Genomic DNA, 15,775 nt, shown 5'->3' with positions numbered 1-15,775 from the left:
CACAATTTTCATGAAGAAAAACCCTGGTTGTCGCATTGAACACACTGTCATTCAAAATACTAAAATCAACTGCCATACTAAGTTCACTTCCTCATCACATGGGCAAACTCTCTTCATACCGGTTTACAATCTGAAATCATCACCCCATAAGGACACACATTGCAATAATATTTCAGTATTTTACTGCAAAAAAATACCTTCTTTAGTAAGTAGAACACTGAAGAAAATAAGTTTCTACTGCGTTTCAAGTTGAGTATAGAGTTTTACCTTGTGCATATTAGTGTTCAATGGTTCACATAAGAGTGTATTAAAATTACAGCTTGTGTGTGTAATTTGAGAACAAAATGACCTTTTTAGAAGAGAGTACATTGTTTTGAGACAAGACGTGCATTTTTCAGAGGTAGTGAGGAGTTTTGCCTGTTGTGTGTGAGGTTTGGAGATTTTTGTGTATAGGGTTTTGAGAATTCGAGAACTGATTCCGAAGATTGTGTGTAAGCAATCGAGAAAAACTGTAAAAACAATATTTCAGTATTTTACTACAGAAAAATACCCTCTTTAGTAAGTGGAACACTGAAGAAAAGAGTTTCTACTGTGTGTCAATTTGAGTATAGAGTTTTACCTTGTGCATATTTGTGTTCAATAGTTCACGTAAGAGTGTATTAAAATGACTGCTTGTGTGTGTCATTTAAGAACAAAATGACCTTTTTAGAAGAGAGTACATTGTTTTGAGACAAGACGTGCATTTTTCAGAGGTAGTGAGGACTTTTGGCCGTTGTGTGTGAGGTTTGGAGATTTGTGTGTAGAGTTTTGAGAATTCAAGAACTGATTCCGAAAATTGTGTGTAAGCAATCAAGAAAAACTGGAACTAGAAATGCACTCAGAGAGTACAGACCGACCAACAGACAGACAAACAGACAAACCAACACGACCGAAAACATATCCTCCTTGGTGGAGGTAATAATTACAGAGATGCTGAAATCCTAATCTATTTTAAATGCCTAGTCCAAGAGCATCGGCTCAAAATTGAGTCAAACCAGAAGAAATTATTACAAAGCCGTTTTTTAAATAATTGTTCAATTGTTATTATCTCCGCCAAGGAGGTTATGTTTTCGGTCACATTGATTTGTCTGTTTGTCTGTCTGTTTGTAAGTTTGTTTGTCAGCCAGATAACTCAAAAGGTTATAAACAAATTTGGTTTTCTGGAAATGACAAAAGGAACAAGTGATCAAATTTTGGTGATAATCCGGATCACGATCTGGATCCAGGATTTTTTTTTAAAAAGATTCTTCACCATTGCAGGTGGATAGTACGTCTTCGGAACATCACAAGTCTACAGGTCCATGTCTTTCGTTTCTTTTTTCCCAACACCACCAATTACTTTACATTAGCTTATCCAAGAGCGTAACGCACATGACATACGTCACGCCGTTTACACATATAGTCAAATGCTCTATCAAACAGCTTCCTTCTGAGTGCATTTCTAGTTTTTTAGTAATGTGTTCAGAAAACCTTGAGGAACATACTAAAAGTCCAAGGAGTCCACTTTAGGCTCTCAAATTCAAGACGGCGTCCAAAGTTGATGATATTCGGTGTATAACCCTTATGCTCCTGGACTATTATAATAGTCAAAGTATCAAAAATCCTATAACTTCCTTACAAAAAACAATTCATAACCTATTGCCAATATCCTTCAGAGTGTTCCTACAGGATGTTCCTACAATGAGGTCCCAGGTCACCATCAAGGCATTTTGTAATTGGGCCTAATTTATTTTAGTCTTTGTATGCCTTAATTTTAGAACTCTGGTCCCAGGGTATATTGGGCAGTCATGAGTAAGCGGTTAGGGCGTCAGACTTGTAGGCCAAAGGTTGCCGGTTCGACTTCCGACCCGCCAGGTTGGTGGGGGGAGTAATCAACCAGTGCTCTCCCCCATCCTCCTCCATGACTAAGGTACCCTGAGCATGGTACCGTCCCGCCGCACTGCTCCCTTGGGGCGCCATTGGGGGCTGCCCCCTTGCACGGGTGAGGCATAAATGCAATTTCGTTGTGTACAGTGTGCAGTGGAGTGCTGTGTCCCAAATTGCAATGGGAGTTGGAGTTTCCCAGTTGGGCTTTCACTTCACTTCACTTCCACATACTGTTCTTGCCATTCCAGCCTGGAGATAGAGATACGATCATAATTTGAATACATCTGCTCATCATGAGAGGATTGCCTCGCTATCTCCATAATGCACGTCAAGTTCTTGGTTGCTGGAGGATACCCATAGTCTGGAGAATCTTATCATCAAAGACCAGCTCTTTGGGAAGGCATTCCAGCCTGTAAAAGTGATTTGATCTTCTCTCTCCATCTATGCAATCTTCATCTTCTGACATAGTCAAAGGTTGAAACATCCTCTGCCAATCTACATTGTAGGCTATGTGAACCAGCAGCACTACAGTAGACTATAAGTGAACTGACAAGTAGCCGACAGAACCGGCTATGAAAATAGTGCACAATTATTCAGCTTGTCTCTACAGTAAATAAAAAATAATGCAAAAGTATGCAAATGGACTGAGTAGCATAAAACAGCCTGGTAAAATTACCCACTGTCCTTACAACCATTGTTTAATGGTACCAGCTACATTCCCTTGGAAGGAGAAGTGCATTATTTTGAACATTCACATGCAATGTTTTAAGGCCCGTTTTTACTCATACAACACCGACTTTCCAGGATATGACGCACTGTCAGTGGGGAGTGGCGGCAGGTTACAGACAATTCAGCCTATTAGGGCATACCACATTCAGCACTGCAAGGGGTTGTTTCAGCTCTGCAGAGGGGGGCATGGTGGCTGGTTTGTGTAAATAAGCAGGACGAGTCTAAACCAGGCTTTACAGTCCCCCTCACTGATTATTTGTTTGCTGTTGTCTCTGTTATTTGGCTATTTAGGATTTTGTCTTGGCTGGCTTTGGAATGGCCGTCTATGGGCATGCCCATATGCAGTATGTTCTAAAATCACACAAAATTTGTTTTCAAAATGCATTTCACCAAGTAGTTAGGGGTGTTCACTGGCATTCTCAAGTTGGAAAATGAAATACATTTTCTGTCTGTTTTATTTGTCATTTTGTGAATGAAAGAAAAATGTAATTTACAAAATTACATAAAACATGACACAAGCCATGTCTTGATACCAACATTGTTGTGAAATGCTGCAACTACCCCTTAACACTTGGTGAGTTGCAGTTCTTGAAAACAAACATTTAGGGTGGTTTTAAGAATAAAAGCTGATTGTACGTCATGAGTGCATGCATGCAGAAAGTTTTAACCAAAGCTTAATTAGATTTGTTCAATGTCTGAGAGGATTCTTTCATTATTAATTATCTTAATATTATAGATATTCTTCTTTTGAAGGTATTTATAAATAATCTCCTTGGCAAGACAAAACGGCTAAAGGTGAGTATTTCAAGATCATCAAAAAGAGAAGTAGACACAGAATTAAAGACAAAAAGATGGAAAAAAACAACAGAAGGCCAACAAATATCCCCTGAAGTTCACATTGTCATCCGTTGTCCAAGGACTGTGGCCCCAAAATATTTCTAAAGGTGTGAGGTATTTGCTTGGCCACATATTGTCCTCACTGTTTTCCACACTCCATGGAAAATAAACAAACCGCAACATGGAGCTGTTTGGACAAGAGGCTGGAACCCGGGGTGGGGGTGGGGGTAGGGGGTAGGGGGTGGTGGTCAAACAGGAGAGGACAGGCTGCCCGCAAGTGTCGTACCACCGCGGACCACTGTGGCTGGAGTGGCCCATGAATTCTGACAGCAATCTCTCTCAGCTTCTACCCACTTGGACAGGAGGTCTTGTCCTGAGTGATGGTTCGCGAGGCTCCAGGGTCCAACACCTCCTTATCACTGTGCCACCAAAGGACTTGGAGACAGAGGACCGTGCGGCATGTGGCCCCCACTCATGTTGCGGGTTGGGTAAAGGGGGCCTTGCTGACGTTCTTCACTTGCACACTGGAAAAATGTTGTGTACATTTATTTTTCTATAGACTTCAATTTGCAGTGCACTGCTAGAAGATCTATAGAAGCTGATTTGATGCAATGAGTCCTTGTGATTCTTTGGATGTAATTGAGAACCAGCCCTTACTACCACAGCATTTTCTTTCATTTATTAAGAAACGATAATACATTAACAGCATTGTGGTCTGCACCATTTAAGCATTTGTTACATATAATACAAAAAATCAACATACAATTTACAAATATACATTAAATAAGAAGCTAAACCCATAATGTCCATTCCTTTATAGCTTCCGTACAGCCTCACATGCCACTGCTCATTGCAACTGTGCTCAGAGCATGTCATATATCCTGCCCTCAAAACCATGTGCGAATAAGGCGACTGTGCAGATGAACCTAATATTTGCAGAAACTCTAATGTCTACCAATCATTATTGCTTTTATATCCCATATTGACAATCAAAATTGGCTGTGCTGACTTCTTGCTGCATGTTGAGTCCTTGTTTGATTGTTCGGTTTGGGCACTTCAGGTGTTACATCATCTCTTGTTGCTTTGAGAGGTGTGAGGGGGGAAAAGTCTGAACTTGGTTGCATATGTGTGCTGCCTGTTGCTCAGGATCTGTCTTTGTTTCCAGTTACATGGTTGACTCTGGTGGAGTCTTCACACCGACCAGTCAACAAACAGAGGGAGCGATTGTGCGGTTATACCAACTTTGTGTGCTACAGTACTTTCCGGGCCTCTGGTTGCACAAAAGGTCAACGTGATCCCTCTATTTGCCGAGTTGTCCAGTGAAGATGCTACCAAAGCCAAGCATGCTGGTACCGTGTGCAATGGGCATTTTCCATGTGACGTCAGACACCTATGAGTCGATGCATACATAGTAGGTTTAAAGTGATACCGTCCCATTTTTGGAAATGAGCTGATATTACACCTCCCCTTGAGTTAAATTATTGAGTTTTACCTTTTTCCTGTAAGTTCAACCATTCTCTGAGTATGACAGTGAAAATTTTACCTCCATGCTAGCAGTTAACATTGAGTCCTATGAGACCAGCTGGCGGCTAGCTGGTCTCATAGAACTCAATATTAACTGCTAGCTTGGGGGTAAAATTTGCACTGCCATACTCAGAGAACGGCAGGAAGTACAGGAGAAAGCTAAAACTCAATAATTTAATATCAGCTTATTTCCAAACATGTAACAGTATCACTTTGATTTGCATCCAGTGGCATGGACATTTACTTACATACATGCCACGGTTTTCTACCTGCAACCAGTAGTAGCTTTGCTTCAAAATAGCACTTGTTTGGCGTCACGGTGAAAAAGGCTAACACCAGGCTTCCGTTTCCAGACTATCTGCAGCCACACTCCGCCACCACCATATTCTCGTATCGATGCTTCAGGGTGACCACACCTTTCTGGTCTTTGTACAGTAGGGAGATTGGGTCCAGTTTTGTGGGAACGCAGCAGGCCGCCGACGCTCTCTTGGGGAACTTCATGCTCACCAGGGTCTGGATGGTGGCGTGCTGGGTGGGCGACACATCGGGGCCCAGAGGAAACCTGCATAGGCCTCGGCAGGCGTTGGCCTGATAACCATCTGGGGCCACAATCCAGCTGTCCCAGCCAATCTCCTTGAACTCCACATAGAGCGGAGTCTTCTTGCAGTAATCGTCGGCTGCGCTGCGGCGCACTCGAGACGACCCATCATAGATCATGTTGGAGCTGATCTGCATCAGAGTCTCTGCGTCCGGCATGTCGTCGTCGTCATCCTCCTCCATACTCTCTCTGCCTGCTGCTTCCCACAGCTCGTTCCCGCTCAGCAGTTCAAACTCGTGCTCAATCATCTCGTCCACCTCCTGTTTCTCCTCCTCTTTCTGATCCTTGCTCTGGTCATCGGAGAAGACGATCAACACGGGGTTGTGTTTTCCAGTTACGTCGGAGTCAACGTCCAACTCAATCATGCCTGAGTCCACTGACTCATCATCACCCTGGAAGCGATTCTCCTGACCTTGTAAGCTTTCGATGTGCACCTCCAAATAGTGAGTCGAGTGCTCGGATTCTCTCCAGCGCTGAATGACATCCGTCAGCTCAAACACCTCCCATCGGCTCTCTTCAATGCTGATAAGGTTGGAGGCCAGTTCCTCCCTCTTTGCTGGAGGCTTCTCGTGTCTTCCCTTGGCAGAGGCCCCTTCCGCTGTCTTCCACTGTGGCTGGGCCACCCACTCCTGAATCTCAAATATGGTCATCTTGTGGTGCTGGTGTTGTTGGTGGTGGTTCTGTGACACAAGTGCGTAGAGCCTCAGTTCGGCGTTAATGACTTTCTCGTTGGATGGGATGGAAACGTTAAACATCAAAGTGCTCTTCTTCACACCATTGGACGTCACTGAAGAAGGGGAGGAGTCTGAAAGGCAAACAGACAGTTTAGATAATATCGGGTTATGATTAGGGAACAAAGGTTATGATACCCTTTTTGAGCAATGTTGCCATGCAACAACATGCTTAGATAATAATATTCTGATGGAATGATTAACAAAAGCTGATCCAAGGTGTCATTAGGCCCAGTGATAAATAGTCCAAATAGCATCTTATTGTACCATTACCCCCAAACAGTTGCTTGGTGCGTCATCCTATGAAAAGGTCTTAAGGTTTTTGGAAGGCTTGTTCAAGGTTGAATTGAACACACTGTGGAATAACACCAAAGTATACAGTAAAATGGGGGTATTTTGGTGAATTTTTAAATTAGCACAAATTGAAAATATGAGTAGGATTAAGATACTATTATATTGAAGAGAGTGAACAGAAGACATATTGTGTTAGAAAAATATATTACATCTCAACCAATGCCCCAAGTAATCGAGATGCATTATAATCATGCCCTATGAAATGCACGATAATCCATGTTATCACGTTAATACCTTTAAAAAACCTGCATGATAAACTAGACATATTTGAGAATATCATCCACGTCAACAGAATTTGAGGGTATTTTTGGCAAAGACAGTGCTTTTGCTTCCACCTGGTCAGTCAACCATGCATAAGACACAAGGCAGGCACATTGTGAACAAATACCTTCATTCTTGAAACTGCGCACAGTGTTAGCCGCGGGCCTGGCCGAGTGGTCGTTGGCATAGCGGTTGTACAGCTCCATCATGTACTCTGGGGGCTCCACGCGGGCGGCAGGGGGCCGTGGAGGGGGCCCCGAGTAGGGGGCCCAGGGCGACTCTCGATCCGTGAGGTTCAGCATGGACAGAAAGCTCCCCAGGAACGCCTGCATGTCCACGTCGTCGTCCTCGTTCTGCTCCAGCAGGGAAGGGTCCAGCATGTCTTTGGCCTGAGGGTGGTCTTCAGGGGGCAGGATGGGACTCGCCAGACCCACGCAGGGGAAGAGCAACAAGCACCACAAGCACAGCACACAAATACAACTCATGCTGGAGACTCCTGCGCTGACCATGGCTTAGATGGTGAAGAAGAGCTGTGCTACCAAATGAAAAGTTCAACACAAATGTTTCTTTCTCTTATTTTCTCTCTTGTTCTCTCTTTCTCGTCCCTCCGCTTGTGATATTGAATTGTATTTAATTTTCTTCAGTGTGTCGGATACCTCCTCAGCTCGTCTGCCGACTTACCCTTCAATTTCACTGCCTTTCTTTCAGTCCTGATAGGGTCGATGGTCGGGGGGTGGAGACAAGCCGGAGGAGGCTTCGACTTGTTGATCTTGTGATCGCGCGAGCGCACCAAACTACACCACAGAGTGCAAGGGGGCAAGAGTGAGAGTGAGTCAGCCAGCCGTGCGTACGTACGTCCACCTCCGTGGTGTTGACAGCTTTGGATATGTGGCCACCGCATCGCTGTGCCCTGTCCTCTCGACACGACGGGTGACAAGCAGCAAGTCTTGTCTCCGCACATGTCCTTCCTGTGGTGGCTTGCTGTATACTATATCTGCTTTCCATGCCTGCCTGCAGGACCGCTGTCAGCCGTGGCCAGGCCCAGGCAAAGTCATCTGAAAGGGACGCCCTCTCAATACATACAATGTGATGGGGACCCAATTCTGGGCCCCTCCCTTGCCCTGGGCCCGTGACAACATACAAATACCTGTTTATCGCCCCCTGTCACCAGACCTGCCAGCCTGCTTCTCTTGGGTGGTGCAGTGGGCGTCTGCCACCACTTAAGGTTCCAGCAAAGAGCTTAACCACTGTGATTGTTGAAAGCTCCGCTTGATTCATAAAAAAGCGTACCAATTTTGGTCTTTCCTTGAAAGGTGTAATGTTTGTGTAAAGTTGATTTCCCAAATTGGAGCTTTCTCATATCGATGGATGCAGGCTATAAACTAATATTTTTTTGGTATGACCAGAGTAGGTTTTGTAGGATGTCTGACTGGTCATTCAAAATGGTGGATTTACACAGGGATCCACGGATTCATGTATGGGGGTAGCAATAATAATGGATGCATAAAAAGGATTGTAAAGACAAAACATAACAAATGTTTTTATTATTCACTAAGTTTGATTAATGCTTTATAAAATATCTACAAATAATATATTCAAGATATTACAAACCTTTCACCAAAGAATTTTTAATTCTTTTTTTAAGTATGTTTTTGGGGCGTTATGGGGCTTTATTATGATATGACAGGACAGTGTGAGAGGAGACATGGGGTAGGGCTAGGAAATGACCTCGCCCAGACTCGAACCGGGGTCCCCATGGGCATGCAAGCCCAAATGTGGGGGGCTTAGCGCGCTGCATCACAGCGCCCCCGAAGATTTTTAAATTAATTTACAAAAAATATAAATGTTTGTGTTGGAGCCATATTCCTGATTTCTATCCATTTGCTATAGGTTTTATTGTAAACTATAAATGAGAGACTTTTCAGTTGGTTAAATACTTACCTGCTACCTGTTTGTGTTATATTCTTGCCTTTTTATGTTTATCTGCTTGTGTCACATACTTACCTCTTGTGTTATGTGTACTTACCTAGACCTAATCACCCTCTGTCTTTCCAACGCACCTGTGATGTGAGTTTGGTACTGTGAACCCCTCCCTCCGACGTGCATTGGTGGCGCGACCCACAGATTGATGGTTAATTAGGACACTCACAGGTGCCTGGCAGACAGATCGTGGAGAGGAAATAGTTTTGGACCGCATAGCGTGTACTCTAAGTTTATAGCCTTTGTTTGTTTATTTACTTGAATTAATGGAAAGTCAACCGGACTGTTGAAAATAAATACCAAGAACATCTAATTTTATTTCACTCTTCTTGCGTGCTTAATATGGAATGCGCGTCAAAGCAACTTCACACTCTGCCTCAAATGGCCAGAAAAGTTTGGTAGGAAAATGGCCTTTACAGTTTGATTCATAGGCCTATAAAAGATTAACATAACATTTCCCACTGATTTACAAAAACATGTTAAGTGGTGGGGGACAGGAGAATGATGTCAAAATTGTCATCAATCCTGGACAACACCAACCACCCCCTGCACGGAACAGTAGCAGCCCTGCTGAGCCCACTGAGCAGTAGACTTCTCCACCCAAACTGCAGAACAGAGAGGTATCGCAGGGCCCTTCTTCCCTCTGCAGCAGTGAGACTATATAACAGCACCAAGTCCCTGCGGTAGCTATGATGATGATGGGGTGGTGGTAGGGATGGTGTTGATGATGATTATGACTGATGACTAAGCTGCTGTGACTCTCTCTTTTTAACTTTTTAACCTCTTAACCTATTTATTATTTTCTAGCCCCCCTCCTCCTTTTATGATGCTGTTAATGCACCTTTTTTATCAATGCACTTTTTACTAATGTACTTGTTTTTAACAGAAATATCTCCTTTTTCTATAACATTTTAAAAATCTACTTTATATACTTTTTAATCCTCCTGGTCCCATGTCTGTATGTGTCCCGTTTGCTTTTTGCACATCTGTATGTAGGGTGGATTGCCCTAATGTGGGCCATTTTTGGGTTTTCGGGCTTCTGAAGACTATTACAATGTCAAGACAACACATTAAATCCACATCCAACACATTTTTGGAATCCTCCAGGGGTGCCCTCATAAGTGGTCACACAGTGGCCCACATTAGGGCAATCCACCCTATATTACTGCTGCAACGAATGAATTTCCCCATTGTGGGATAATAAAGAGCATACTTATCTTACTTATCTAATTGTTTTTTTCATCATTAGTTAATTATGTACCACGTCTTTGTAGGGCTTTTTATACATCCATTAGTGTTGCCGTTGCCTAATAGTGTACAGTAGGCCTACATATCCCAGCCCTAATGACTACTTAGAAATTGATGATGGTAGAGTATTTTCATGGAAAAGGTGACATTTTTTCATAAATTATCAGAAACATTACACACTGAATCTTCAAATGTGCAATGCACAATTTTACCATAACATTGTTTTGTATTGTGCTCCTATTCATCACGGTCAATCTGAAACTCTGCTATCTTTGAGCAAACTGTTGTTTAACTGCTAATGACTGTGAAGTCCATTTGTTTGGAAGTAAAAGAAAACTTAACGGATTTAGCAGTTTGATTTTGAACAACTGTTTCTTTAGAGCAGAGCTTGTAATTGTATGTTTGAAAACAAACAGCAAATATCATATATCTGATATATCTGAATATCTGATTTGTGGGATACTTGCATAGTATGTGGGTGCTTTCAGTCTGTATTATGTAGCCTATTATTTCTTGGCAAGCAGCACTAAATCCCTATCTACCATTTCTGTAATACTTAGGCCATTACATGTACAGTGCAAAGCATCAAATGTTATGGGAAAAATATGTTTTTGCCTGTATGTGTTGTACATACACACAACAGTATTTGAAGAGTTCAGATGCAAAAGTGCCTTTTCAAAATTGCACATTTTTTATTTTATTTATGTAATTTACATATTTATATGTATTATACAAATATGAATACTTTATTATTCACAGAGTGGAAATTTGTCTTCAGTTTCGCCACAGACATACAAACATTTAAAGACAATAATCCCACAAATACACAATCAAGCATTAAGACACTGCACCTGTACAAAGAGGAGGGCAGGTTATTATAAAAGTACATTTAAATATTAAGTGAATATAAAAATGTAGGGCCTACATTAGCACTCAGTAGAGTGTTTAAAAGATTAAAATAGCTGAGCTGAGTAATAAATATAGCCTAATGAGTAGGCCACAATAAATAGAATACATAACAAGAACAATTAAAGAGCAGGGGAGAGGTTGATTAAGTGTAAAAACCTGTATTATTAATCACCCTTATTACTGTAGGGACAAAAGAATTCTTAAAAATGTTTTTAACAGCGTTGGGAACCCTTAAACGCCTCCCAGAGGGTAGGAGCTCAAATTCACAGTGGAGAGGATGGGAGGGGACATTTATCATTTTCCTTGTTTTGTTTAAAATCTGTTCATCATACATCACATTTAAATGCTTTTGCTGCTTTCCTATGATCTTTGAGGCCATATTCACTATTCTCGTTAATTAATTTTTCCACTGCATGTTCAGGTTGCCATACCACCATGGGCGTAGTTTTAGGGGGGGGGATGGTGGGGACATGTCCATACCACTTCTGCGATAAATCTAGCTTGTCCCCACCACTTTTTCCACAAATATAATGCAAAACCAGCATAACCAGACAATTTGCCATTGAAATGTCCCCATCACTTTTCGATCCAAACCTACACCTTTGCATACCACGTTATCATATTAAATGATAAAACGCTTTGAATGAATGTAAACCAAAACAACAACTCGGTTCCCTAAAAATATAGAAGTGCAGGTCTTCAGAAATGGAGTTAGGGGTTTTTGCATCTGAACTCTTAATTTCTAGCTGTGCTAGATTCCTGGTAGCCAGTATACTGACACCACATTGTTTATCATAGCCTACAAGACACTGTTAATTTTAATAAGTAGATATGGTGGTGAGAAACAACAGGGCTTGCAGTCAGCTGGCCGCATCTTATTAGTGATTTATTCACTAATTAATTTAGCAATGTGCAGTGCAGTGAATGTCTGTAACCACAGTGGGGCAGTGTGTCTATTGTAACTTACACAGTGTCAATAACAGCAGGAAGGGTTTGGATATTGTTGATGCATTTAGCAATGCCAGTTTCTTGATTTCTTTATGTTTTTAATTGAGTGTGTGTGTGTGTGTGTGTGTGTGTGTGTGTGTGTGTGTGTGTGTGTGTGTGTGTGTGTGTGTGTGTGTGTGTGTGTGTGTGTGTGTCTGTGTCTGTGTGTGTGTGTGTGTGTTTTATTTCTCTCACCCAGGGACTGCAGATTGGTTATAAGCATCTAGTATCATCTCTTTACGCTGCTTAACTGATGAACCATGAACATCTGTCCATATTCCAAGTAAACTATGGTAGTCCTTACACCGTGTGTCTAGGAAGTAGGCTAGCTAGAGTCAGACCTCAGGAAATACTGGGTAAACAACTTGGTCTGTTTAGTAGACTCGGCTATGCGGTCACACCTGTGTGTATCACCTGGAGGATGATACCAGGGGTGTGTTTCTCGACAACATCGTTGTTAGCAACTTCATTGGTTGCAATGCAATTTCCCATTGGACACCTACGGTAGTAAGTTGCTAACTGGTTAGCATGTAGCGACAATGCTTTCGAGAAACTGGGTCCAGTTTGCTAGCCTGGTCCTGACCATCCCATAATACTATCATTTCATTTCGTATTAATGGTCTGGCATTTGTTTGCTCTGAAGCGATTGTAGGAAGCAGGAAGTTTGCACTCAGTTATGGTTTGAAATTATTGGACACCTCTCACCCAATCGTTGGCAGTTACTCAACAACAACATAGCGCTGACCAATGGCTCTGGCGCAGATGTGTACGTCATTGTCACGAGCGCCCTCCCCCTTTCGCCCCCACGTGGGGGGCTTATTCGCTTATTGGCTGTTTTCTGGGGGGGCGTTGCGATCAAAATTCTACTGCTCCAAGCACTCCACAGAGAAGCACGGCCAGACTACAGTAGTGGAGCCAATCCTTTGGCGGAAGTACGTAGGATGGCTCGCGAGGCTACCAGTTTGCTACATGAATTATGTTTTCCTACTCTCCGTTTCCACTCTCCAGACAACAGCATGAAAATAAAAATTGGTGGGCTCTTTATAAGCTGTCAAAAGGCTGTGTGTGTGTGTGTGTACGTGTGTGTGTACGTGTGTGTGTGTGTGTGTGTGTGTGTGTGTGTGTGTGTGTGTGTGTGTGTGTGTGTGTGTGTGTGTGTGTGTGTGAAAACGTCTCTAAATTTAGGGGCCTGATGTCTAAACATGATCTGGAGAAGCTAATACATGCCTTCATTTCTAGTAAAGTTGATTACTGTAACAGTCTTTTTACTGGCCTCCCCAATAAGACCATTAAACGGCTTCAACTTGTACAAAATGCAGCTGCAAGGGTTCTTACAAAGACAATGAAGTTCGACCACATTACTCCAATTTTAAGATCGCTGCATTGGCTCCCAGTAAGCTACAGAATTGCTTTTAAGGCAATGCTACTTGTGTTTAAATCATTAAATGGAATGGGACCCACATATCTACTGGATATGTTTCAGCTGTATGCACCAACCAGGTCACTAAGGTCAACGGAGAAGAATTTGCTGGTGATTCCAGAAGTCAAAACAAAGTGTGGAGAGGCAGCCTTTAGCTTCTATGCTTCAAAGCTTTGGAACCAGCTTCCAGATGACGTAAAAAATGCACCCACTATTGATAGCTTTAAATCTAGACTCAAGACAAAGCTGTTCTCAGATGCTTTCCCCTAGCTTAAATTACATATCATTCTTTTTTATTATTATTTTTATTTTTATGTTTATTTAATTTTTATTTTTATGTTTATTTAATTTGTTTTATTTTATTTTATTATTATTTTTACCTTATGTTTTATCTTAATGTTTTAAATATTTTTTGACTCTAATTCATTTCCTTCTTTCTTCCCTGTTTCCTTTCATTTACATTTGTTAACTTTGTGAAGCACATTGAGTTGCACCTGTGTATGAAATGCGCGATATAAATAAACTTGCCTTGCCTTGCGTGTGTGCGTGTGTGTGTGTGCGCGCGTGCGTGCGTGCACGCGTGTGTGCGCGCGAGTATCAAAAGTATCATGGGGTGCGTAAGCATCTCACTGCGAGATTGACATCTTCAATGTGGCTCCTGGCTCTCAGTTGTCCGCCCTCCTGCTGTTCCCTGCAATACGCCTTGGTGAGTGACGCTGCGCCCCATGATTAAGAAAGCATGCCACAGGAGGGCCACGTTGACTAGCCAGCCGTTCCAAACATAGCCACCCCTCCAGGTATTGAGGAGAGAGAACAGGGACTCGCTGGATGGAAGATGATGGAAACAGTGTTGCCAGATTGGGCTACTTGGGATGAGCGTCTGCGGGTAAAGACGGGAAAAATTGGCCATTTGGCGTTTGTTTTTTTCCAGCCGTTTTGGGCCCATAGAAGTCATGCCATTTGTTGAATTTGGGAGGAATTTTGCGCATCTTGGTGTTTTTTGAGAACCTCTTGGGCGGGATTTGATCAGACACATCTGGCAACACTGGATGGAAAATAAGAAGTGGTATGCTGTGCTGTCTCTTCATGCCAGCATGAGATGAAGTGACAAAAAATATGATCAAATTCACTGCTTTGCTTTCCCTGAATTGCCCCTAGCAGGAATGTTTGTGTTTTGGTTAAAGATTTTGACCGTATGGTTTCAAGATCCCTTAAGTCGGCATGACCGGAACTGCCGAAGGACAGGTAGTGCAGAGCTTGAATTGACTTGTGCTAATTCACTGTTTTGCTTTTCCCAATCTGGAGTGTACTAAGTCCTAAGTACTAACTTTTAAATGTACTTTTTGAGTATATAAGTACAAGTAGGCCTTCTCTCGCAATGACTGTCTTTCAGTAATGAAGTAAAAATACTTAGTTACGTTCCACCTCTGGTTTTGACATTATTCCTTCATGATTCCACAAGTCAGCAGCTGAACTGCTGTAGAGTAAGCAGTGCATAGTATTACATTGAGCAAATTCACTGCTTTGCTTTTCTTCCAGTTGGTGTGTTGTTGTTGTTTTTTTTGGCTGTATGGTTTCAAGATTCCACAAGTCGGCATGAGCTGAGCTGCCAAAGAGCAGTTACCCCCAGTTGTTGTGATGAGTTATTTTGGTAAAGATATTTGTGACAGGGGTCCGTATCTCGAAAGCGTCTTTGCTAACGACGGTAGCAACGTCCTTCGTAAGAGCGACTCAACTCTCTCTCGACAGTGACGCTTACCACTAAATCCAAGGGAATGGTGTTACGTCTTGAGACGGTTAGCATCGACAAGAATCGATAAATGGACCCCAGGACAGTTAGAGAGGCAACAGGAAACGAGTGGAGAGAGACAGGGAAGGCTCGGCACATGACCTCAGGCCAGAATGAAACCTGGGTCGCCAGTGTAGCAGTGCAATTCATTCGTTTATTCGTCCATTCAGGATGATCCCCTAACAATGGCGGAAGAATGCAGTGCTTGAATGATGAACACTGCACGCACTAAACGGCTGCCATGTTGACAATGACATGGAGGAAATGTTGCATTCAGTTCAATAGAAGAGTTTGGTCAACAATCTCCTAATTCTGTAAGTAATGTTGATGGGACACCAACCTTTTCATGCCAACCAAAGTATTGTGTGTGATTGTTGTCCTTTGGGGTGAAGGACATGGAAATACAAGCACCAGACGCTGTGCATTGTAAACAGTAGCCGACTCATATTTTGGCGAGCTAATGCCATGCTCAGCCGTCACTCCCAGCGAGAGCACAGTGCATA

The 15,775-nt window shown here is 42.5% G+C and overlaps 1 protein-coding gene across 1 annotated transcript; it reads right to left on the bottom strand.

Annotated features, from left to right (window-relative positions):
- Nucleotides 1-5,128: 5,128 nt before the first annotated feature.
- On the bottom strand, nucleotides 5,129-7,587 carry LOC134460081 (bone morphogenetic protein 10-like). The gene is made up of 2 exons (XM_063212552.1): nucleotides 7,067-7,587; nucleotides 5,129-6,398 (listed from the first exon to the last, which is right to left on the bottom strand). Exons 1-2 carry the CDS (start codon nucleotides 7,446-7,448, stop codon nucleotides 5,350-5,352), a joined length of 1,431 nt encoding a protein of 476 aa, XP_063068622.1. The 5' UTR covers nucleotides 7,449-7,587; the 3' UTR covers nucleotides 5,129-5,349.
- Nucleotides 7,588-15,775: the final 8,188 nt, after the last annotated feature.

The sequence above is a fragment of the Engraulis encrasicolus genome, chromosome 12 (genome assembly GCF_034702125.1).
Source record: "Engraulis encrasicolus isolate BLACKSEA-1 chromosome 12, IST_EnEncr_1.0, whole genome shotgun sequence".
Classification (NCBI taxonomy): domain Eukaryota; kingdom Metazoa; phylum Chordata; class Actinopteri; order Clupeiformes; family Engraulidae; genus Engraulis; species Engraulis encrasicolus.
Note: the sequence above shows the minus strand (reverse complement) of the source record. Positions and strands in the feature narration are given on the sequence as shown.

Coding starts and splice junctions, on each gene's coding strand:
- LOC134460081 (XM_063212552.1), bottom strand. CDS start 7,448: ATGGTCAGCGCAGGAGTCTCCAGCATGAGTTGTATTTGTGTGCTGTGC. Junction 6,399..7,066: donor GCGCAGTTTCAAGAATGAAG/GTATTTGTTCAC, acceptor TTTGCCTTTCAG/ACTCCTCCCCTTCTTCAGTG.